The sequence below is a fragment of the Microcebus murinus genome, chromosome 9, assembly GCF_040939455.1.
Source record: "Microcebus murinus isolate Inina chromosome 9, M.murinus_Inina_mat1.0, whole genome shotgun sequence".
Lineage (NCBI taxonomy): Eukaryota > Metazoa > Chordata > Mammalia > Primates > Cheirogaleidae > Microcebus > Microcebus murinus.
Window position 1 is genome coordinate 80,256,723 of NC_134112.1, and position 24,137 is coordinate 80,280,859.

At 38.1% G+C, this 24,137-nt stretch overlaps 1 protein-coding gene across 1 annotated transcript in view; it reads left to right on the forward strand.

Moving 5' to 3' along the window:
* The window catches only part of SND1 (staphylococcal nuclease and tudor domain containing 1), a 425,525-nt gene that overhangs the window by 176,843 nt on the left and 224,545 nt on the right, over positions 1 to 24,137 (forward strand). The window contains exon 12 of the mRNA XM_012789123.3: positions 13,586 to 13,686. Within this exon, the coding sequence (XP_012644577.1) occupies positions 13,586 to 13,686 (101 nt within the window). The remainder of the gene's footprint in view (positions 1 to 13,585; positions 13,687 to 24,137) is intronic.

Genomic DNA, 24,137 nt, shown 5'->3' on the forward strand with positions numbered 1-24,137 from the left:
GTTCAATACATTAAAAAAATCTATCTATCTTTGAGACAAAGTCTTACTCTGCTGCCCAAGCTGCAGTGTAGTGGCAGGATTGTAGCTCACTGTAATCTCAAACTCCTGGGCTCAGGTGATCCTCCCACTTCAGCCTCCCTAGTAGCTGGGACTACAGGTGCATGCCACCATACCCAGCTAATTCTTTCTATATTTTTTTGTAGATAATGGGGTCTTGCTATGTTGCTCAGGCTAGTCTCAAACTCCTGGGCTCAAGCAATCTTCCTGCCTCGCTGTCACAAAGTGCTGGGATTACAGACGTAAGCTACCACATCCAGTCTATATTACATAAATGTTATCTCAATTAAAAAGTACATCTGCATATTAGTGGTGTTGTTGCAGAATGAAGAAGTCCTTGGTGTTTCTTGGTGCTAATGCTGGCTGGCATTTTATTCAGCGTGTTAGGTGGCTATTGGAGTAAGAATGGGCTGGCAACTGGAATGCATGAGGATCCCCTCATTAAGAGAAGCATGTACTTGACTGCCTCGTGGCCAAGTGGCCAAGTTTTTGGTAACACAGTGACTCCCAATTTATGGAAAGTGCCATTGGATAATCATATTTACATTCTCTCTGTCAATGGCAATACAAGGGGTTCGGGTAACATGCTTAATTGATTCTAGTCCTTTTTGTAATCTCATGTGTGTTTACTATCTTTTACCTAAGCTCTGTGTTGAAACTCTCCTGCTCTCCCTCTTTTCAGAAACTAGTTCCTACTTTTTTGGCTGGGAGTAGATAACAAGCCTTATATGTTGAGATTCTCTGGGATATACAGTGATGAATATATGAGTTAGAGTTCTGCTAAGAGACGCAGACTGTGGAGGCAATTGATTGGTATATGAACCATATTTTTCCATATTTTATTCTCTTCACCAGATTGCTGCTCTGAGACAGGGCTCCATCATCAAGAATTCTTGACTCCTGATGCCATACCCTGTGCTCACCAATGCATTCCATTAGAGTACACAACAAAACCCCATAGAATGGCAACAGTTTTTATTGACTTTACCTTGATGATTCAGGGAGACAGAGTGAATTCAGTTTCTTGTAGTGGGAAGTCTGGGCTCCCTTTCTACTCTACTAATGAGGAACAGTATCACAGAGCACAAAATGGGGATAGGGCACAGCCCTTCACACAGTAGCAGGTTTTAGTTTTAAGACTAAAGGAAGAACAGCTGGCTAGTCTGTTGCAAAATGTTGAGTCTTAGTGAATGGTCAGTTGGCAAAGCAATATTTTATATCCTTCCACTCTTTCCCAGCTCCGTGAAGGGCTGCAGTTAGGTATAACAAACATCAACCAGTAGTATCAGATTGTCAGTGATCAGCATGCCAAAATGCAGTTCCTTGTTACGTGACAAGTAGAGAAAACATATGGCAGGCAGGTGGTGGAGGCAGGATCATTATCAGCTCAGAGTGAGATTGGCAGTTCATTTGCAGATAGTGATGCCCACCTGCCATGGCAACAGTACACCACTGGGCACCCAGAAGCCTTTGTGATCATGTCCTTCTAACAGTGTTTAGCCTGCCCTGCATAATCCTTACTGGTTGGCAGACACAACTGAGGAGTGACTGTGGCCTCAGCGTGGGAACTATTGTGATGAAATAGATGCTCAACATTGAAGACCCTGGTTGTGACTTTTTTGGGGGTTTTTATTATTGTTTTTAAAGGTAGATGGGGTTTTTTTTGTTTACTTATCTTACCATATTATTTATTTTTCTTAAAACTTAATCTTATTTTTCCCTTTTGCAAATATAATTTAAAAATTTTAATATTCAGGAAATGTACGATGTGAAAAATAGAAAGTGCCTTATAATTGTATTTTCAAAGATAAGCCTTTCTAACAGCATCAAGTATGTTCCTCCAAGTTCTGTTTCTTTGCTTCTCTCACTTTTGTTCCCCTGATAGGATTATATTATACTCACCATTGTGCATTTGCTTTTTTATTTGGACATCTTTCTTAGCAGAATGCATGGATCTCCCTTGTTGTTTTCAACAGCAGCATCACATTTATTGAGAAGTGCTGGTAATAAATTGGTGAAAAAAACAGACATGGTCTCCGCCACCCCTGGAACTTATGGGTTAGAGCTCAGCTTGTAATTATGCATTTGTGTGCAAAGGACACAATGCTTATACATACATCTTTATTTCTATAGACTGAATTCCTAGAAGTGGAATTGCTAGGTCAGAGCACATCCACATATTAAATGTTAGGAGAATTGCTAGCTTGACCTCCAAAGATGTAATAATTTAGGTTCCTGCCAACAGTGAAAAATACCACTTAGAGAAGCACATGAAAATTGAACGTTCATTAGATAAAAAGCACAGATTACAGTGATTAAATCCAGCAACTAGAGAAGTAGATAGAGGTAGGAAAATTATGTTGGAATGCACTGAAAATTCTATAGATCTGTAGGTGACAGATCTCTGAGGAGGGCTATTCCTCATAAAGGGAATGTTTTAAAGCACAAGACATCAAAATTTGTCAATATTATAGGAAGTCAATGACCCATAGACTATTCTTATCCCTCTTCTATAACTGCTTCTGAAAAATGGTAAAGAAGGTATATTCAGGTAGACTTTTGTGGTACCTAGACATGCGGTTTGTGCCTTCTTCTTTTTAGAAAGTAGAAAAATAGGCCAATGTATTTTATATCCTAAGAAAAGTGGACTGTTTTGTCCCATATGACTACCAGAGACCTCTCTTTCTTTACTAATGGATCACTGAACATGACTCCTGATTATTATTGTCTTTGGGGAACCATCTAGTTTCCTGGGAATGTGATTGAACTGTCCTCTTGGAGTAACCAATATATTCCAGAATTTGGTGGGTTTAATCTTAGAGTTGCCCAGCTCATGCTGCTAAATTGTTCTTGACTTATGGAATGTGTGGGAAAACATCTTAGGGAGGAGAAAGAGAGGAGAGGGAGAGAGACTCTCCTTCTGGCCCCTGACAACCACTCTTGTACTTTCTATCTTTATGAATTTAACTAGTCTAGGTATCTCATTTAAATGGAATCATACAGTATTCTTTTTTTAAGTCTTTTTGTGACTGACTTAATTTCACTTATATTGTCCTTCAGGTTTATCCATGTAATAGCAGAAGTTCTCTCCTTTTTAAGGCTGAATAATATTCCATTGTATTTATATACCACATTGTATTTGTCCATTTATCCATCAGTGAACATTTCAGTTGCTTCCACCTTTTGCTGTCAACCCGGATATTCAGATATCTCTTTGAGATCCTACTTTCAATTTCATTGCCATATACCCAGAAGCAGAACTGCTGGATCATATGGTAATTCTATTTTTAATTTTTTTTAAGAAGCTAAGCAAAACGTTTGCTTCCTATTTCTGATAAGTTAGGAGTGGAAGCTGTAGCAGAGTGTTTGTGGTCTAGGGGATTGGTTGTGCATATATATACTGTTTTTCAAAACAGTGGCTACAACTCAAGAGACCTGAATTTGGAGGTGGACACAGAGAGGCAGTGCAGGATAGTCTTTGATCAGTGTGTAATTTCTGACATTGACTTAAGGTGTCATTGCTCTGTTTACCCTGTGCCTTTGATCAAGGAACTTTGTTTTATTTAGTAAACAAATAAATTCTCTACTGTGAGAAATAGAGGGAGAGGGTGGCATGTCTACAGGAAGAAAGGCCTAGGATATTGACACATGGTTATATCTTAGAATGCTTACTTAGCAACAAAACTAAGAATAATTTATATACACAGGTGCTGTATTTTGGAGGCTATTGGTCACTGGCACATATTGCTGAAGAATTATTGTAGTTTTCTCCATAATTCTCCTTTGAGGTCATGATATACTTCCTTGAGGCCAAGTCACCAGTCTAACTTTGGCCTCTAGTTAACTTACCTGAATGTACATTTCCTTTGCTGTGTGACTTCTTTTTTTTATTTTTTGAGACAGAGTCTCACTGTGTTGCCCAGGCTAGAGTGAGTGCCGTGGCATCAGCCTAGCTCACAGCAACCTCAAACTCCTGGGCTCAAGCAATCCTACTGCCTCAGCCTCCCGAGTAGCTGGGACTACAGGCATGCGCCACCATGCCTGGCTAATTTTTTCTCTATATATTAGTTGGCCAATTAATTTCTTTCTATTTATAGTAGAGACGGGGTTTTGCTCTTGCTCAGGCTGGTTTCGAACTCCTGACCTCAAGCAATCCGCCTGCCTCACCCTCCGAGAGTGCTAGGATTACAGGCGTGAGCCACCGCGCCCGGCCTCTGTGTGACTTCTTAATGCCAGATCGTGGGCATGCTGCAGAAATGGGAGTGCTCTGAACTGCAGTGAATGCAGGATGGCTTTTCTGTACCAGCTTTCCTCACCCAAGCAATACCTAGCTCCTGGAGCAATAGGAATTTATTGGAACTCTTGGCAGGGCTAATACTTTATTCTCCACTTTTATTACTTAGATTTCACCTTTTGTGAGTATAGACATTCCAAATCTTCATAGACAGAGCAAATGTAAAGTAACCTTTTATTTTTATCCATTTCTTAATAATATCCCCTTCCCCCCAGTAATTCTTCTTAGAAGCCATGAAACAAATCCCCTTTCTTCATCTCTATAAGCCTTTCATCATAGTTTTATTATTGTTGTTTTAAAGACTGGGTGACATTGTGTGTATTCTACACAAAAGCATAAGTATCTCCATGTATTTGTGCTGCTTGTGTGGCTGGAACTCCTCCAGGGAGAGTTCTGGACTAAGTGATTTAATTTCCCCTGACTGCTGGTGACCTTGGAAATTTTGGCCACAGATGACTGTGATTGACACTTGTATGAAGGAGAAAAAAGACCCACACTCAACTTCCATCCTTAGAGGAAGGCAGTGTGAGATGGCAGCTCTGATGAAGAGTAAGAAGGGACATGCAGGGGACACAAGGGACAGTTTCCAGTAGTGCCTCTGAGGCCTTCTGTCATTCCTTCTTAGGGATAAGCAGCATTCTATTAAAATAATGTATTGATATGAGTTATGCCAGTGATAAAATAATAAGATAATGATTCACAAACACAGGTTATACTTTTTAAATATATTTGTAGGAGTATAGGATTTAGGAATCAAGAGGTTTAATGAAACTTCTGGCAGCTGTGAGGTTATTTTGAAATAGTGATCTCCGCTTTTCTCTACCCGTCATATTTATTTCAAATATTTTCAGTTGTCAAAATTAGATTTTTATATATGCCTATTATTCACCTCTATACATAAACTGCATTATATTTTCAGATCTGTTGTTAGGTTATAATCACTACTTCTAGAAATCTTTGCCATTCTCTAATGGCCCCTTACATAAAATGTTTTAATGTATATTTGTGGATCTTGTGTTTGTGTATGCCTCTAATTAAATATTTATCAAGGCGCAGGTTTATCAGGGAGCAGTGAGGTCCACTTAAATGAATGCCTAATGTCAGGAAGAGATTCTTAGTATCTCCGTGGGCCCTTTATCAAGCCATATTTTACCTTTCCTTTCCAAACAGATAAAAGCATCTGCCCATCCACTGGGAACCAGAGGAAGGGTTGAGATAGGAGACTCATTTTGTCGAAAAGAGTCTTAGTTTATCAAATAAGAAAAGCTGTTTGACTCTGTGCTTGTAAGAGTTTGTAAGCACTGTAAGTTAAAATTCCATTGATGAAAATGAAATATGCTCAAAATAGTTCCAACTTTCTAGGGGGGAGGTGGGAAGTGTGATTATAGATGAGAGAAAGCAACATAAATACATGTGAACAAACAACCAGCCTAAGCACCTAATTACAGTGATTTGGAAGGGGGTGTTACAGAATATATGTAGGCTGCATTGGTGAGGTAGGAAGGGAGCATTGGTTTATGTCTCCTAATCATCGCAGGGTAGATGAGACAACAAAATGTATAATTTTTTGTGAATGTATCTGTAATGTTTTAATTTAAGACATATCAGCTCAAAAATGTCCTAATGGAACAAGTAAATTTCAGTGTTTTATAATTATAAAAATTTATGAAAATAAATAGTTTATATTTACCAATTGTTCATTTTCTTTTTAATAATATAAGTAATCAGCAAAAGCCTTGATTATTAACTACAAAAGCAGATATTTCTTTAACTTGAGTTTCTGGCCGCTATCCACTCACCATCCGTACATTAGAGTGAACTTCAAACACAAGATAAAGAATGTTAGAATTATATTGATAAATCAAGAATTAATAAAATCCAAGTACAATTTTTATTTTATCATTATTTGTTGTTGTTGAGACAGTCTCACTTTGTTGCCCAGGCTAGAGTGAGTGCCGTGGTGTCAGCCTAGCTCACAGCAACCTCAATCTCCTGGGCTCAAACGATCCTCCTGCCTCAGCCTCCCGAGTAGCTGGGACTACAGGCATGCGCCATCATGCCTGGCTGATTTTTTGTATATATATTTTTAGTTGGTCAATTAATTTCTTTTTATTTTTAGTAGAGACGGGGTCTCGCTCAGGCTGGTTTCAAACTCCTGACCTTGAGTGATCCTCCCGCCTCGGCCTCCCAGAGTGCTAGGATTACAGGCGTGAGCCACTGCACCTGGCCCTAGGTACAATTTTTTAAAAAGTATAAAAGATAAAAATCCGAGAAAGCGGTGGCAATAAATTTTTTTGAAAGTATAAAAAAAAGAATTAATAAAATCTGGCTATTGAATTGGTAGAAGGCACTGAAAAGTATCTTCATTAAACCATTTGAATAGAATATATTTTATAATAGCAGTTACAGAGTAGGGGATTTTTCCTCCCTATGTATAAATTTATCACACCTGAAATTGTTTCTTTGGAACTGAAAAAGTATATAGCTTATCTTTCTAATATATTCAGATAATAGATTTGAAAAAGAAAATAAATGATAAACATTTTTTTAAATATCTGGTTTTTCATACCATATTGTTTTATACTTGGTCTAAGAGCATTTAATAAAACTGAGTTCACAGGGGAAAATAAAGGGAGAATGTTTGAACCACAAAAGTAAGATCATGTGATAGATGAATGAGGCTAGGAATCTTATGCCTTAACAGAAGTCTGGGTATGCACAGTCCCATATGGTGACCATCACCATATGTGGATTTTGAGCTCTTAAAATGTAGCTGGTCCAAATTGAGATGTGCTGTACATGTATAAAGTACACATCAGCTCTTAAAAGGTTAGTACAAAAAATAATTTCAGTACTTTAAAAATATTCATTACATGTTGATATTATGTTTTGAAAATTTTGAGTTAAAAAATAGTATTAAAATTAATTTTACTTATTTCCCTTTAGTTTTTCAATATTGTTACTAGGAAAATTTGAACATATACATGTGGCTTTCATTTGTCACTCTCCTTATATTTCTATTACACAGTGCTTGTTTAGAAGGAGGTAAGTTTGACATTTTCCTGTGAGAGATGTCACAGATAACACAGCCTTACAAGTGCTTGTGTCTGCATAGATCACTTAGCGGGGAGGTGAGCTGAGAGCATGCCCAGAGGCAGGACCAAGATGCTCCTTAGCATTTTGTTTTGAGGCTCTTCCTGTACCTAGATGAATGGATGATTGATGTGTTTCAAAATTTTTAAAAATATATATCACTGGTAAATTTTTAGAATAATTACATAAAGTACTTTTAACAGGGGAAAAAAGATCAGGAATACATAATTTCAATACTGAGGAGTAGTATATATGGAAGATCCTGTTAAGTCCCAAGCAAACAGAAACTTGGTCATTTTTGTTGTTCATTGTCTTCCTAATTTAGTAAGGCAAGAAATACCCTGCCTAAAATACCTCTATTAATTGAGATGTTTCACAACACTCTGCTTCAGTTATCTTCAGTAAATAAAATATCCAATAACACAAAATTAATCTGTAAAATGTCTGAATAAATACTAAATAGTATATCATCATTCTTTAAAGTAAGCCCTACTTAGCTCTAAGTTGGGATGAATATGTACGAGGTGCATATTTTTGTTTGCTGTGGCTTCTTAAAGAGAAAAGTGTATTTAATTTATTCTTTTTGCCTAATGATTTCAGTAATCTAATGATTTAATTCAACATGTATCTTATTTATCCATATATGTATATATGTATATTTATTTTATCTCATGGATACTTATTTAGCTCTCTGTGCCAGGCACTGTTCTGAGAAAACTAGTACATGTTTATCTAAAAATAACTGACACTTACATAGTGTGTACTGTGATTCAGGCCCTGTTCTAAGTGCCTTATGTATATTAATGAATTTCTTCCCATAGCAGTGAGATAGGCACTGTTACCCACGTTAAACAGAAGCACAGAGCTGCTAGACAATGTATCCTGGTTCACACAGTTGCCATGTAGACTTGATGGGGGAACCAAGCCCTGCATCATGGTGCTCCAAAGTGTCCATGCTCTTACTGAGGCTGTGTGACATACTTTGTTTTACTTTTGTTTCTAGGCAGCATCAGTCAGACTTAGACCAGATGACATTATCTTTTCTGTATTGGGTGCATAAAGGCTTTCTGCAACTGCCTGAACATTGTGTCATGAGAGGGGTTATAAAGGGGTTATTTTGAGAGACAAAGTATTTATTATGGCTCTTTGTAAATTTATGAGTGGCCATGTGAAATGGTGGGATTATGTGGCAATTATGCAAAATAGCCTCATATAACAGCTCTAGTTATATTAACACTAAACTTAGGGTATGACCTCGAGTTGTTGTGGATATATGTTATAGTTGTTTTTTTTTCCTGCTTCATCTCATCTTTATGCTTAGGTAGTGCACATTTTGTTATTTCTTTTTCATTAGCAACATCAAAGTCTATGAAGTTCTTTGGTGGTTTGATACTGTTCTAGTTATGAAGAATATTCAGAGATCCTTGGAATTCCTTAAATGTGTACAGCTTATTCTATTGTACTAATTTAGTGTCAGACTTTACGACCGATTGAGATATAAATTTAGTTTTAATTTACTATCTTAGTTCCTCTGAAGGGTCACTGAAATTGCTTTCAAGGAATATTCTTAAATTGTTTGCAAGGAATAATCTGATGAACCAAGGATAGATCAGATTGCCTGCTACTTACTTATCTTTGAGAACCTCTTTGAGAAAAAAAAATATGAGGAATTACATAATTTTGCTTGCTTAATCTTTTATAGTCTTTGCTTTGATTAAAGTGTTAAAGCGTTATAACAATTTCAAAGTACTTCTCCCTCAGTATTGCCCCTACCATCACCACACCCATGGTTTAAATAAATATGTTGTTATATAAAACAGCAGAATGGTCAACAGCTTGACCAAGTGGGCCTCAAAATGCCTACTTTGAAAATGTCCTTCAGAATGTTCTGTCTTAAAAGAGTTTCTGATGATAAATATTTATTCATGCAACAAATGTTTAGTGCATATTCTTCTACTTTGCAGGTGCTATGCCAACTCATTCAGTGAATAACAGACATGATCTGAACTCTCATGGAGCTTATAAGCTGTGTCCCGGTTGATTGTAATAAATGTAAGATAGGAAAACAAAAGTGTAAGAAAACACTATATAGTATACTATGACTGGCTACATTATCTCTTAGAACTCTAATTAAATGATGCTCTAAAGTTCTAATCTAGTCTCTCATTTTCTAGGGGAGGGGAAACTGAGATCCAAAGATGATGTGTGAGTCATTTGTAAGAGAGTGTCAGGGCTCCTTGTGTTGGTCATTGTTATAAACAACGATCAGGCTCTGGGTCAGCCTTTTGGTCATGTATTTGTCAAATACTTAATACCAAACATTTCAGGAGTATCTGCTTTAAAAAGGAAGAACACATCTATATTAATATGTTTCTTCTCTTTAACTCAGGGTTCCTCAAACTTTTTAAACAGAGGGCCAGTTCACTGTCCCTTAGACCGTTGGAGGGCCAGACTATAGTTTAAAAAAAACTATGAACAGATTCCTATGCACATTGCACATATCTTATTTTGAAGTAAAAAAACAAATGGGCAAAAACCACCCACATGTGGCCCGTGGGCCATAGTTTAAGGAAGCCTGCAAGCTCATGCCATTCCATATGTACTTAACCCCAAAACACAAAGTTCAGGTTTTCGTTTAGTCAGATGAAGACACTGATATGATTTACAGTGTTTTCAATTGAAACTGTTTAAACTGTGGCTAATTTTCAAGTGATTGACAGTCAGTTGAGTATCTAGAGATGAAAAGCTCGAAGATAGAGGAACAGATCTTGGAATCCACAGGAGAGGGACATAATGCTAATTACACATTGACTTTAATTCCTGATTTGTCATAGCTGCCTGCAGGTGTGTTTCTTGGCTGTGGACTATTCTCAGGGCCTCATTTGTATTTGAGATTTTCTTTAATAATGTTGTATCCACAAAGAGCTCTTTAATCTCTGACTTATTTGCAGTTCTCTCTCTCTAGATATAGGATCCAGTTAATTATTGGCAGATGAATATAGTTGTTTCTTTTGGTTATTGAAGATTAAGTTTGTCTGTCTTCTCACTGATTTCCTTGGAAGACAGTTTTGGAATAGCACACCAGTTTGGCCTTCTGGCCTGAAGATGCACATGTGTTCACTTTTGTTTGTTATTGCTCCATTACTCCCCTCATCATTTCCACCATCACCACCACGCATATGGCCTTCTTGATGAATTAGTGCTCTTTCTGGGTAGAGCTTGTGTTCCTCTACACAGTGTTTCTGTGCTGAAAGCTGCTGTCCCACCTCTGTGTGCGTGCTGAGGAGGAAGGTTGGCATTGGCAGCTGTAAGGTAACCTTGAGAATCACTTAGTTTATTTTTATGCAGTGATGATTTTTCTCCCCTGGTAATAGAATTGAAGACTTGTTAGATGGATTGGGTGAAAACTCAAAAGATATGTGGCCCTCTTCCTTCATCTCCACATATTTATTAACTTCCCACTGAATGCCCCCAAATTGGACTATACTGTGGCTGTCTGTTTTTTTTTTTTTTTTTTTTTTTTTGTTAAAGACAAGGTCTCGCTCTGTTTCCCAGGCTAGAGTGCAGTGGTGTCATCATAGCTCACTGCAATTCCTAATTCCAGGGATCAAGCGATTCTCCTGCCTCAGCCTCCCTAGTAGCTGGAACTACAGGCATGCGCCACCACACCCAGCTAAATTTTCTATTTTTTTGTAGAGATGGGGGTTCACTATTGCTCAAGCTGGTCTCAAACTCCTGATGTCAAGCAGTCCTCTTGCCTCCAGCTAAATGTAGTTTTTAAAATTCTTTTTTTAATTTTTAAAGTTTTTATTTATTTATTTATTTAGAAACAGAGTCTCATTCTGTTGCCCGGCTAGAGTTTAGTGGCTCAATCATAGCTCACTGCAGCCTTGGACTCCTGGCAAGCCTATAGCAGAGTGATAAAGGATACCACATACTTGTTTCTCTTGAAACAAGTTAAACATGTTTATCTTAAAATGCTTTGTAAAGAAAAAGCATGCTCAATGCATCCACATCCATTTATTTAATATGTGCTAGGATTAAACAGTTTTTCCATTTTATCCTCCTATCTTCCTATCTGTATATGTATCCTTTATTAATTCAAAACCTAAAGATTTTTCTGGTCTATTTGATCACCCCACCCCCAAACTACCCCCAAACTTCAGAACTCCATATGTGTTGGTATTAGACCTAGTAGCTGTATCTTTTTATTTACGTACTGTGAAACCAAGCATCTTTGTGATTGTCATCTTGTTTTGTTCTTGATAATTCTTAAACTGGTCCTTGAAAAGCTAGGATAGACTGAAATTACATGCAGTTTTTCTATGGAGGCAGTTCATATTTTTAAAAACAGACCCAAAAAAGGTTAAAGATCTGCTTTATCATAATGTCTAGCAGTCCTGCAGGAATGTTGCAAACCATTTCTTTGTCAAGTAGAATTTCTGTGAGGCCTTATGTGTTTAGCCAATTGTCCTGCTCTTTTGGTTATCAGCTTTTTTATTTCTTTTTGAAATAGACTTTATTTTTTTATAGCAGTTTTAGGTTCACAGCAAAATTGAACAGAAAGTGGAGAGATTTCCTGTACACCTTCTGCTGCCACCATACATACAAAGTCCCATACCAGAGTGGTATATTTGTTACAATTGATGAACCTAGAGTGACACATCACTCAAAGTACATAGAGCTCATGCTTGGTGTTGTACTGTCTGTAGGCTTTTTTTTTTTTTTTTTTTTTTTTTTTTGAGACAGAGTCTCACTTTGTTGCCCAGGCTAGAGTGAGTGCCGTGGCGTCAGCCTGGCTCACAGCAACCTCAAACTCCTGGGCTCGAGTGATCCTTCTGCCTCAGCCTCCCGGGTAGCTGGGACTACAGGCATGCGCCACCATGCCCGGCTAATTTTTTTATATATATATCAGTTGGCCAATTAATTTCTTTCTATTTATAGTAGAGACGGGGTCTCGCTCTTGCTCAGGCTGGTTTTGAACTCCTGACCTTGAGCAATCTGCCCGCCTCGGCCTCCTAAGAGCTAGGATTACAGGCGTGAGCCACAGCGCCCGGCCTGTCTGTAGGCTTTGACAAATGTCTAAGGCATGTATACCCTGTTATAGTGTCATATATTATAGTTTCACTGCCCTAAAAATCCTGTGTATTTTGCCCATTCATCCCCCCTCCACCCACAACTCCTGTCAACCACAGATCTTTACTGTCTTCATAGTTTTGCCTTTTCCAGAATGTCATATAGTTGGAATCATATATGACACCTTTTAGATTGGCTTCTTTCATTTAGTAATATGCATCTAAGGTTCTTCAATGTCTTTTCATGGCTTGATAGCGCATATGTTTTTGGCACTATATATAATATTCCATCATTTGGATGTACCACAGTTTATCCATTCACCTAGAGGAGGACATCTTGGTTGCTTCTACGTTTTGGCAGTTATGAACAAAGCTGCTGTTAACATCTGTGGACAGGTTTTTGTGTGAAAATAAGTTTTCAACTCCTCTAGGTAAATTTCTGCATGTAATTTCAGTCTGTCCTAGCTTCTCAGGAACCAGGTTAAGAATTATCAAGAACAAAACAAGCTGTATTCCTGGATCAAATGGTAAGAATATGTTCAGTTTTGTAGAAACCACCAAATTTTCTTCTAAAGTGGCTGCATCAGTTTGCATTCCCACTAGCAATGAATTTGAGTTCCTGTTGCTCCACATCCTTGCCTGCATTTGGTGGTGTTATTGTTCTGGGTTTTGACCATTCTGATAGATGTGTAGTGGTATTTCAATGTTGTTTAAATTGGCAATTCCCTAATGACATATGATATGGAACATCTTTCCCTATGCTTGTCATCTGTATCTTGTCTTTGGTGAGCTATTCAGGTCTTTTGCATTTTTTAATAAGGTTGTTTTCTTATTGTTGAGTTTTAAGAGTTGTTTGTATATTTTGGATAACTGTCCTTTATCAGTTATATCTTTTGCAAATATTTTCTGCCTGTCTATTGCTCAGTTTTTTATTGTTTTTTAAAATCCTAGACCCAGAAAGTCAAACTGAGTGATTTGATCTTTCACAATTATGCAGGCATATGTGGCTACTAGTGAGCTCTCTTGCAAACTCCCAACCCTAACTGCCTTGATTCTTTATTTCCAGGTCAATGTGACGGTGGACTACATTAGACCAGCCAGCCCAGCCACAGAGACAGTGCCTGCATTTTCAGAGCGTACCTGTGCCACTGTCACCATTGGAGGAATGTGAGTGTTCTGGCTGGCAGGGACTCAGCTGTCTCTTAAATGGATAAGGGTTCTCTACTCATTCAAATTTCTCCTTCCTTTCACTCTGCATTGCTTTCTGTTGCTCTTAACCCAGTGGTTTATAATTATATGCCTGTGTAGCACTTTACATTTGCAAAGTACTTTATAATCACTCATTAGGTAATCATATACTTTCATTATTGTTGTTATTTAAGATTTATTGGGCTCTGTGTGCTTGGCACTATGAAGTACACATTATTACTATTAATAATGCCATTTATTGAATATCAAGTAGGCCCTAGCTACTATCCAAAACTAGTTAAAAAGATTCTCTGCATATTGATTTAGGAAATTCATTTGTGGAGGGCTGGGGTGTGGGGGAAGAGGGAAGAAGAGGTAAGGTTAATTGGACATTTTCTTTGTATAGAGGAATATAGTCAGTAGATGGTAGAGTCTTCCTATTCTGCTGTACTGGCTATAACCTGGTTCTATTCCAAGGTCTCTTGGCAGCCTTGTTGATAAAGGGCCTATCAAGGGAGGTATCTGATAGGGGAAGGAGGAATCCTGCTGGGCTGTGCTTCCACAATAAATATTAAAACAATCAGTCAGACCCCAGTAGCAGTTCTTACTTTGCATAAAATATACCAGTGCTGTAATTGTTTCCTTCTCTATTTAACAGCCTTAAATGCTATTTGTTACCAAACTGTTATTTTTCTTTTCTTTTAAGGGGGCATAGTGGAGGGGAAGAAAAGAATAGGTTTCTCATCAAAACAAAGATTGTCTTATTGAAAGTACAATGAAGCCCATTAGAAGAAATACCTCTAAGCCACAGCATGCCTCTGAAAAGAATGAGGATCTTGTAGCTATTTAGCTTCTAGAAACTCTCCTATCACACAGGAGCCTCTTCCCCCTTGTTCTTGCTTTCACATTTGGAAATTACTATTTTTAGCTACTATTACCATTCCTATATTTATTAATGTTGTTGTTAACGTTCACACAACAAAGTGAGGTTTCGTCTTTGCCAGGAGGAGCTCAATATCGAGTTTTGATGTTATTACCTTCACACCATCACAGGTATCAGGTTTTGTTAGGAGCAGGGCAGGTTCTTGACAAATCAAATGATATTTTTAAAATGGGAAAAACTAGGACATATTTGGGTCATTCTTCTATCTGTATAACTTGCAATAATGATTTATTACCAGTTTATCACCATATCTTAGGAACTGGATGCCTGCCTCTCTACTGTAAAGAGTTGGAATGTTAGTATTCCCCTATATTAAAATTTTTGCAGTCACTAATTACTGGTGAAAACAACTTCACTATTGTAAAAAACACATCCCTTTATTTTTGGCAGATGGCCTCCACCAATGTTTATCTAACTCTCTATTAGAGTGGATTATCTCATTTAGTTACCACTGAGATAGGTATATTTTTAAAATAAGTTTATGCTGATTAAAGGAGATATTCAGGAAGTATTTTATTAGGATTTTTTTTGTTTTTAGAATAATTTGAGACAGATGACTTTTTAAAATTTCCAGAGTAGAGTGTTGTGGCCATGTGTGCCATAAAACCTTGAGGTTTCAACTGCATTTGTTTTGGTGTACTGAAATTGCTCCTTCAGCCTTTCTCTCTGTGGAGGTGGAGTCACTCTGTGTTCCACTCTGGGTTTTGATTACATTCTTGAGCCTTTGTAAGAAGGTGTCAACCCTGTTTTGCATCTGGTTGTTTAACAACACAAGTTGTCTGGTCTTAATCCAATATCTGTACTCCAGGTTCCTGCCAGACAGGATATAACCCTGAGTTTTCTGCTTCCTAGTTCTTATAATTGGATTGTATGAAATATTATTTTTGTGATTCACTGAAGTAAATTTTTTCGAATTATAGAAGCATATAAAAGTTTAGAAGAATTTTAGAAGTATTCTTCTAGATATTTAAATTGTCTCCTTGGACTAGATCAGCCTGGCAGGTATCTGGAAAGAATTACACTGTATGTTTCTTCATAGGGTTATTTCTACTGAGCTAGACTTTGTGGCTTCACTGCTAGGCTGCAGTCACTAGACATGTAAAGAATTTACTGGTTGAAGCCAGCCATGACTAGACTATTATTTCCCTAAAGATGGAGAATTTTGTCTCTTTTATTCCCTATTATAGCCCCAGTATCCAGCACATGGTAGGAGGTCAATGAATTTGTTGAATGATTTGTTCACTGTATTGCAAATAATCCCCTTATAAAGCATAACCAGGAATACTTGGATGTCTCATTACCTGGGATAGCTGCAAGTTTGTTTTTATCTAATCAATACTATAAAACTTGTAACTAATAGTTTTCCTCTTTTATTTAGTGATTGGAAGCTTATTACCAAAGATAGGCCATCTGCAGCAAGTGGACTTAGTAGCATGCTTTTTATGTTCTAATTTTACTCATAGCTTCTGTTTATTTTCCCTTTGCCTTGACTTTGTTGTCATTTATCTTTTCTCTGAATTTTCTATACTTCAAGAATCGCTCCAGACCACGTGTGGTGGCTCATGCCTATAATCCTAGCACTTTGGGGGGCCAAGACAGGAGGATCGCTTAAGAACAGGAGTTCGAGACAAGCCTGAGCGAAACCCTGTCTTACAGAAAATAGAAAAATTAACCAGGTATGGTGGCATGGCACCTATAGACCCCAGCTATTCAAGAGGCTGAGGCAGGAGGATTGCTTCAGCCCAAGAATTTTAGGTTGCCACTATACTGTAGTTGGGGTGACAAAGTGAGACCTTGTCTCCATAAAAACCAACTTCAAATAATATTATATAAAAGTTGCAGTATTAATAAATAATAATCTCCAAATATTCACCTTATATTCAGAATTAAGGTACACTACTAATAGCCTTTTATCTTTTTTTTTTTTTTTTGAGACAGAGTCTCGCTCTGTTGCCTGGACTAGAGTGCCGTGGCATCAGCCTAGCTCACAGCAACCTCAAGCTCCTGGGCTCAAGCGATCCTACTGCCTCAGACTCCTGAGTAGCTGGGACTACAGGCATGTGCCACCATGCCTGGCTAATTTTTTTTCTATATATTTTAGTTGTCCGGCTAATTTCTTTCTATTTTTAGTAGAGACAGGGTCTCACTCTGGCTCAGGCTGCTCTTGAACTCCTGACCTTGAGTGATCCTCCTACCTCAGCCTCCCAGAGTGCTAGGATTATAGGCGTGAGCCACCCTAGCCTTCTATCTTTTTTTTTTCTTTGAAACAGAGTCTCGCTCTGTCACCTGGGTAGAGTACAGTGGCATCAGCCTAGCTCACAGCAACCTCAATCTCCTCAGCTCAAGTAATCCTGCTGCCTCAGCCTCCTGAGTGGCTGGGACTACAGGCATGCGCCACCATGCCCGGCTCATTTTTTCTATATATATATTAGTTGGCCAATTAATTTCTTTCTAGTTATAGTAGAGACGGGGTCTTTTTCTTGCTGATTTCGAACTTCTGACCTCAAGCAATCCACCCGCCTTGGCCTCCCAGAGTGCTAGGATTACAGGCATGAGCCACCGTGCCTGGCCCGTAGCCTTCTATCTTAATGGTCAGTTTTTTATAAACACTGTTTAGACAAGGGAACTTTTAAAAGACATGTCTCAAATATTTTATTTATTTTAAACATAAAAATGTGAATATATTTCTAAATCTTTGCTATCTGTGCAGCATGGACCACCTATATGATATCCTGGTGGATTACATAACTTTATTTAGAATGAGAACTTCAAAACACTAATTATAGAACCCTGTATCTTTGTGATTTACATCCTCCTCATCTGTTAAAATTGTCCCACTCATATATATTTTGTAACCATTTTAAAGCCATTTCTCTTTATTAAAATTTTTGAAGCATGCAAGTGTTTTCATAAGCACACATTTTTTGCGTGCTAATATTTCAATGATTAATACAGTATTTAATGAAGTATGTAATTAAAACAACAAGCACAACCAGTATAAACTAGATTTGAGGACAAAAACAAATGGCTTGTCTGGTTGGGACAGAAGTGCACAGGGTGTGTTAGAGTGGTCCTCAGTAGCTCATAGATTTTGCTGGGATCATAGAATGTATGAGTCAGTGAAGGGAAGTGTTAGTAGAGAGCCTCTGTGATATGCATTGCCTCTCTGAAAGGTGAGCTTTGGTCAAGCTCGAAGAAATGTGGAATTAAGATGAGATCCCATCTAAATTATGTCTGTCATAATCTGTGGGTTTATATAACTACATTTAGGCCCTCACAACACCTAGTGGCTTTAAAGAACTAGTAGCTTTAAAGAAAACAGCAGACTTCTCTAAATGTAGAAGAACTTCTTTGAAACTGGTGATTTTAGGGAAAAGAGAAAAAAGAGGCAGATGAGATGGTATCTCTTAAAGGGTTATTTCAAAGCCAATTTTTAGATGCATTTCACATGCCAAGTGAGTGAATTTTCTGTATGTATCCCCAAGAAGGTTCAGTCCAATCCTTTTGTTTCTCTTGCTGTATGGGGGTAGTTGAGTCACAAGAACTTAGAAAGGATTTGCTTGTATGACACAGGCTATGGCTCCTCATTTTTGCCCTCAAGGGAATCAATGGAAACAAAACAAAAGTTCATGGTTCCTCTAATAGGTTAAAAAAAATTTTTTTATTAACTTCACTGTGGAGTTGGCAAGAGTTGATATCTGTTAATCAAAACAGTTTAAATAAAAAATAAAAGGATCAGGCCGGGCGCTGTGGCTCACGCCTGTAATCCTAGCTCTTGGGAGGCCGAGGCGGGCGGATTGCTCAAGGTCAGGAGTTCAAAACCAGCCTGAGCAAGAGCGAGACCCCGTCTCTACTATAAATCGAAAGAAATTAATTGGCCAACTGATATATATATATAAAAAATTAGCCGGGCATGGTGGCGCATGCCTGTAGTCCCAGCTACTCGGGAGGCTGAGGCAGAAGGATCACTGGAGCCCAGGAGTTTGAGGTTGCTGTGAGCTAGGCTGACGCCACGGCACTCACTCTGGCCTGGACAACAAAGCGAGACTCTGTCTCAAAAAAAAAAAAAAAAAAAGGATCAAACTTTGAGTCTTTTCTCACTCTCTGGCTCTTGGGTTGGGAATTAGCTGATCCTTTTAGGATTGGTTTGTGACATGAAGCTGTCAAGATGGTGCTTCCTGTTAATTACTTTTTATTGTATTTAAGACATTTAAATAACTCTTCTTGTGATGTAGGCATCTCTGTAATTAGCTGCAGTGATTAAAATCTTCTTTCCTTCTTGCCAGAGCCTGCTTGAAGAGTGAGATTTTCTGGGGTGACCTTTCCTTGTGCTGGATTTCCCAATTACTTTGATCTCCAATTTGGCAAACCCATATAATCTATTAACTCCTTGCTCATGTCTTTCTGCATATCATATTTTCAAAGAAAAGTGTTGGAAGAAAATGTGTTCAGATTTTAAATGTGGCACCTACAAAATATGACTAGGATCAACCCTCACACACATACAGACATGCATTCTCACCAACACCTTACCATTTTCCCCTGGAAAATTGTCACATATCTAGAAGATACATTGTCACTAAGGCACTTCTTCATTGTTTCCCATTATGTGAAATATTTCACAGTGGTAGAAAACAATAGACATGGCCCATTTTTGGGGCAAGTTAAAGAATGGCACAGAGATGGAACTATAGAATATTAGTGATTTGGAAAATTCCTGTTTATTTTATGCAGGAGATCACATCTTTTTGGAGAGATGATTTGTTTTTTACTGGTATTTATTCTTTTCTCAACCACTTCTTTGCATTGTCCATCTCTCTTGAACCATGTATCACCACTGCCACCCGCCTTGATGTCTGCCTGAGAATAGGGCCTTGCTACCAGAGGTACTGTTCACATTCTGTGGGGCTTGGAACATCTTAGGTGACCTTTTTGCTCTAATGATTATCATCCCACAGATTCAGAGCTGTTTTTATGAACTTCCTTTCTGTCTCATAGATAGTGCTTAACTTTATTATATTTGTATGAATCAGACTATATTAAACTTGCAAGGAAGGACTTCTTTTTCTTTTTTTTTTTTTTCCTTTTTTCGGGAGGGTTCTAATTTGCAAGGATACTTTTTTCTTCTAGTTGTTCTACTAGTGACTGAAGCCTTAGGTTAGGTCTTATCTTTACTATGCTAAAATCATCTTTTTTAAATCCTAGTTTGGTTTTTCTCAGTCACAGTAAGAATAAGTATCTTACTACCCTCAGCTTTTCTGACTAGAGTTCTGTGGCTTTGAGGCTTTTACTATCAGCCAAACCTCCTGTTTCTCAGAATTTTCAAATCTTAAAACATACTGATAATATCTCACTTTCAAGCTGCACTTTGGTAGAAAGTGGCCTCTTGAATCCCCCTTTTCTGGCCTAGCCTTCTTATCCAGAGAGGCCCACAACAACCTGAAAGTTCTCTTTCAGCACTCAAGGAAGTATGGTGGGAGCATTAATGGCAGCAGCTCGGCCAGGAGGTAGGCTCTGAGAGATAGCCACCCCTTTTCCCCACAGATTGATCACTTACACTTTATCATATTTAATGAAACATGGTGGTAAGTCCCCCCCCCCCCCCGCTGCTTTGAAGAAAAACAAGACACTGGAATGAGGATCCTCCCCTCCTACTTAAATCAGAAATAAGCTGCTAACCAACCCAAACCAAGCTTCTCCCCCTTCCCCCAAAAAGCAGTTTAGATGGTTTCCCAGAAGTCATGGGCTGCTTGGTTCATATAATTGTGCTACTTCTCTTACAGTGAGTAGTGGAAACATGCCTGTCCATTCTGAGAACATCAGAAGCATGTGTGGCATTTAGTTAACAAAAATTTATAAAGAAGTAGTTAAATAACAGGGCCTATCCTCTGCTAGCTCAAGTATAGCAATCATTTTAAGAGACTTATCCCATAAGGCACTGTAAGAAAGAACTTGGCTGTTGCACAGGGTTCAGGATTGCAGTCAGGAAAATACTGTTGAGTTTTAGACAAATCTGTCTCTTTTGTTCAAATATTTTGTAGCTGTCTATCTATGGAAACCTCATGCTGCCAAGTCTTATTTCTTTAAAAATTCTTGGTTTCAGATTACTTTATTATCATCATTTCTGGATGGAAGTTCAATTTAGCTTTTTATAATAGTACCCTTGAATCCTACAAATCAGCAAATCCTTTGCTGAGGCACGTGAGAGCTTTTTCTTTTCCCTTTTTTTTTTTTTTACGACATCATTTGAGTAGAGTGCCAAGCTCTAGATGGATGACTTGAATATTTACTGAGCTGATCCTTGGGAAGCTCCCCCTTACCATGAAGAACCTGGGAGAGAATAAGGCTTTTCTCCAAATCTATTTGTGTTATAACTTTTGCTTCATGTCTCATTGTAACATTTCTCTAATTGCTTTAAAACTTCCTTTTCATTTTTGTCCTATAGTCAAAAAGATACCTTCAATTTAATCTTCCAGATTATTTGCTTAGCTAGCCAACCAGCCATGTATATTGACTTATTTTTATTCATCCTCACTCTCTTGCTTGTTCATTCATCCTTCTTGTTCGTTTACTCACTCAAGTCATTAGTTCATTTATCAAATATTTATGGAATGCTTGATATGTAGTAAGCAATGTGTTAGGCATCATGAATAAATTGGTAATTCTAAAACTGAAAGAATTTTCACCTCTTGTAAAATTTATGGGCTATTCTTTTAATCTAGCCCATTTTACCTTTTTAAAAATTTTAGCACTTAAATTTAAATTTTTTGTTCTTTAATTGATTTAATAGCATCCTGTTCCTAGTTTATGAGTACAATATTTTCTCTAATGTCTCTGAGAACATTTAAAATGAAAAGAAATGGCATCCTTGCCTATTATCTGATATATGTTTCTTCCATGATTAGATATTCTCTTTATTTTATTCCTTTTCTTTCAAAAGTCCTCAAATGTTTGTAAGCCTTCACATATATTTATGAAGGAACGACTGTGTCTCTCACTAGTTGGAGAAGACCTGATCTTCCTGTGCAGGTGTGTAGGTCTGCTTTCCATGACATTTCTTTCATGAAAGGGAGTCAGTAGGCAGGGAGTAGCAGAGGCAGGCTTCCTTGTAGGGTGCCTAAAAGCAGCAGGGCCTGGAGCATAGAGGAAGCAAGCAAATTACAGACCGTACTAAAATGTCAAGGGAAGGGGGGCTGTCTGGTAAAGAGCTTTCATGTATTTCCCAGGATCCTGGTATGAGAGGGGACACAGGGGTGGGCTGGGATAAGCTTTATGAGCCTATCTCAAATGCTTTGCCCCTGCTGTTCTTTCAGCTTGCTTGTCTAAGTTCTTCCCAAGTTAAATACCTATCGTCTGTTCTTCTATAACATGTGTTTCTTTGAAGTGAATTAATTTATGACATTGATAATTTGGGGGCTGATGTTGATGTAAAGTTGAAGTCATGTTGGCTTATAAGGAATATTCCCAAGTTTAAACAATAAAGGTTATGCCTTCTCACATTTAAAGAGAGAGCTTTAGCAATATGTAAAAACTTAAAAAAGAAAAATCTGAAAATGTAAAGTTGGGAAGTGTACAGCAGTAACTTCTGCTAGTGTAAGTTGTGAGCTGTTAATATTTTGTGGCTTCAAGAACCTTAGTGCTTTCTGCTATGTTAAGGGCAAGTTCGGTACCTAGTGGCAAGTGTTATTGGAAGAGCTGTGAAAGACACATTTAGTGTTAAAACAATGGGGTAATTAAGAAGGCATCAGATTTTATCTTCTGATTAAAATTGTCTCTGTTAGAAGCCAAAATCCTCTAGTACCTCATCTAGAAGGAGGAGAAAGCATGAGAGGCCCAGGGTTTTAGGCTGCTCTGCCAGTAGAGATTTTACTGTGTTTGTGTTTTTTTTTTTTTTTTTTTTTTTTTGAGACAGAGTCTCACTCTGTTGCCTAGGCTAAAGTGAGTGTCATGGCATCAGCCTAGCTCACAACAACCTCAATCTCCTGGGCTCAAACGATCCTCCTGCCTCAGCTTCCAGAGTAGCTGGGACTACAGGCATGTGCCACTATGGCTGGCTAATTTTTTGTATATATATTTTTAGTTGGTCAATTAATTTCTTTCTACTTTTGGTAGAGACAGGGTCTTGCTCAGGCTGATTTCGAACTCCTGACCTCGAGCAATACGCCCGCCTCTGCTTCCCAGAGTGCTAGGATAACAGGCGTGAGCCACCACGCCCAGCCTATGTTTGTATTTTTATTAGGCTTGTTTTTACTAGTATAAAGTTCCATAGGGTTTATTTAAGTGATTGACCCATAACCCTATTTTTCTCACATCCCTATTTGTTTGGAGTTTTCTGTGCAGTTGTGTGGACTGTGTATTGTTTGGGAAACACACATACAAGTATATGATAGCAGCACTGCCTATACTTGTTCATAAGAGTATTTCCTGGGTTTTACCAGGGGTCAAAACCTCTGCTCCTGGCGGTTCTGTAGGCATCACAGGGAAGAAGGGGAGATACTGGCTGACTAGCCCAGCTTTTCTTTTTTTTTAGACAGAATCTTCCTCTGTTGCTGGGGCTAGAGTGCCATGGTATCAGTCTAGCTCACAGCAACCTCAAACTCCTGGGCTCAAGTAAACCTCCTGCCTCATTCTCCCTAGTAGCTGGGACTACAGGCACTCGCCACCATACCCGGCTAATTTTTGTTTCTATTTTTAGTTGCTTGGCTAATTTTTTCTGGTTTTAGTAGAGACAGGGTCTTGCTGTTGCTCAAGTTGTTCTCGAACTCTTGACGTCAAGCCTCGGCCTCACAGAGTGCTAGGATTACAGGTGTGAGCCACTGCATTGGCCCAGCCCAGCTTTTCTGAATGTGGTTCCTAATTAATTGCTGGGATGATGTCCCTTAAGCCCACTCACTGTGGTGCTTTGTATTTGTTGATAAAGGTCCGTGGAGTGCTCTTACTTCTTAAGTGTTTGTGCTACTGTTTCTCTAGCAATCTGATCATATCTGCTTTTTGGTTTGCAAAAACTTTCTGATATGCTGTTTCTAATATGCTTTCTCATTTATTGAAACCTTAAAATCTGTACCCCCATAATATGCCGAAATAAAAAAATAAAAAGAAAAGAAAAATTGAAAAGAAAAACAAATCTGCTTTCTGATACGCTTTTTTGGTTTGCATAAACTTTCTGATATGCTGTTAACACACTTTCTTATTTTTCAGCATCATTAGAGCTTATGCTTTTCCATATCTGTCTTTTCTCTTATTTTAGTGGGACCTTGATGGCATGTGGACTTAAGTTCTCAGTTGGCCTTTCTGACCTCCCACAAGCATTCTTTCTTTATTTCTTTGAATCGTACAATTGATGTGATAAGGAGAGGAAACATTTGACATGGTTATCAATAAGTGAAACTTCTGGGTCTTTTATATGCCATTTCTCAGCCCCTTTCTATTTGTAATTCCTGTGGTCAGCACAGTACAAAGTGTTAAGGGAAATAGGAAGAGAGTTTTT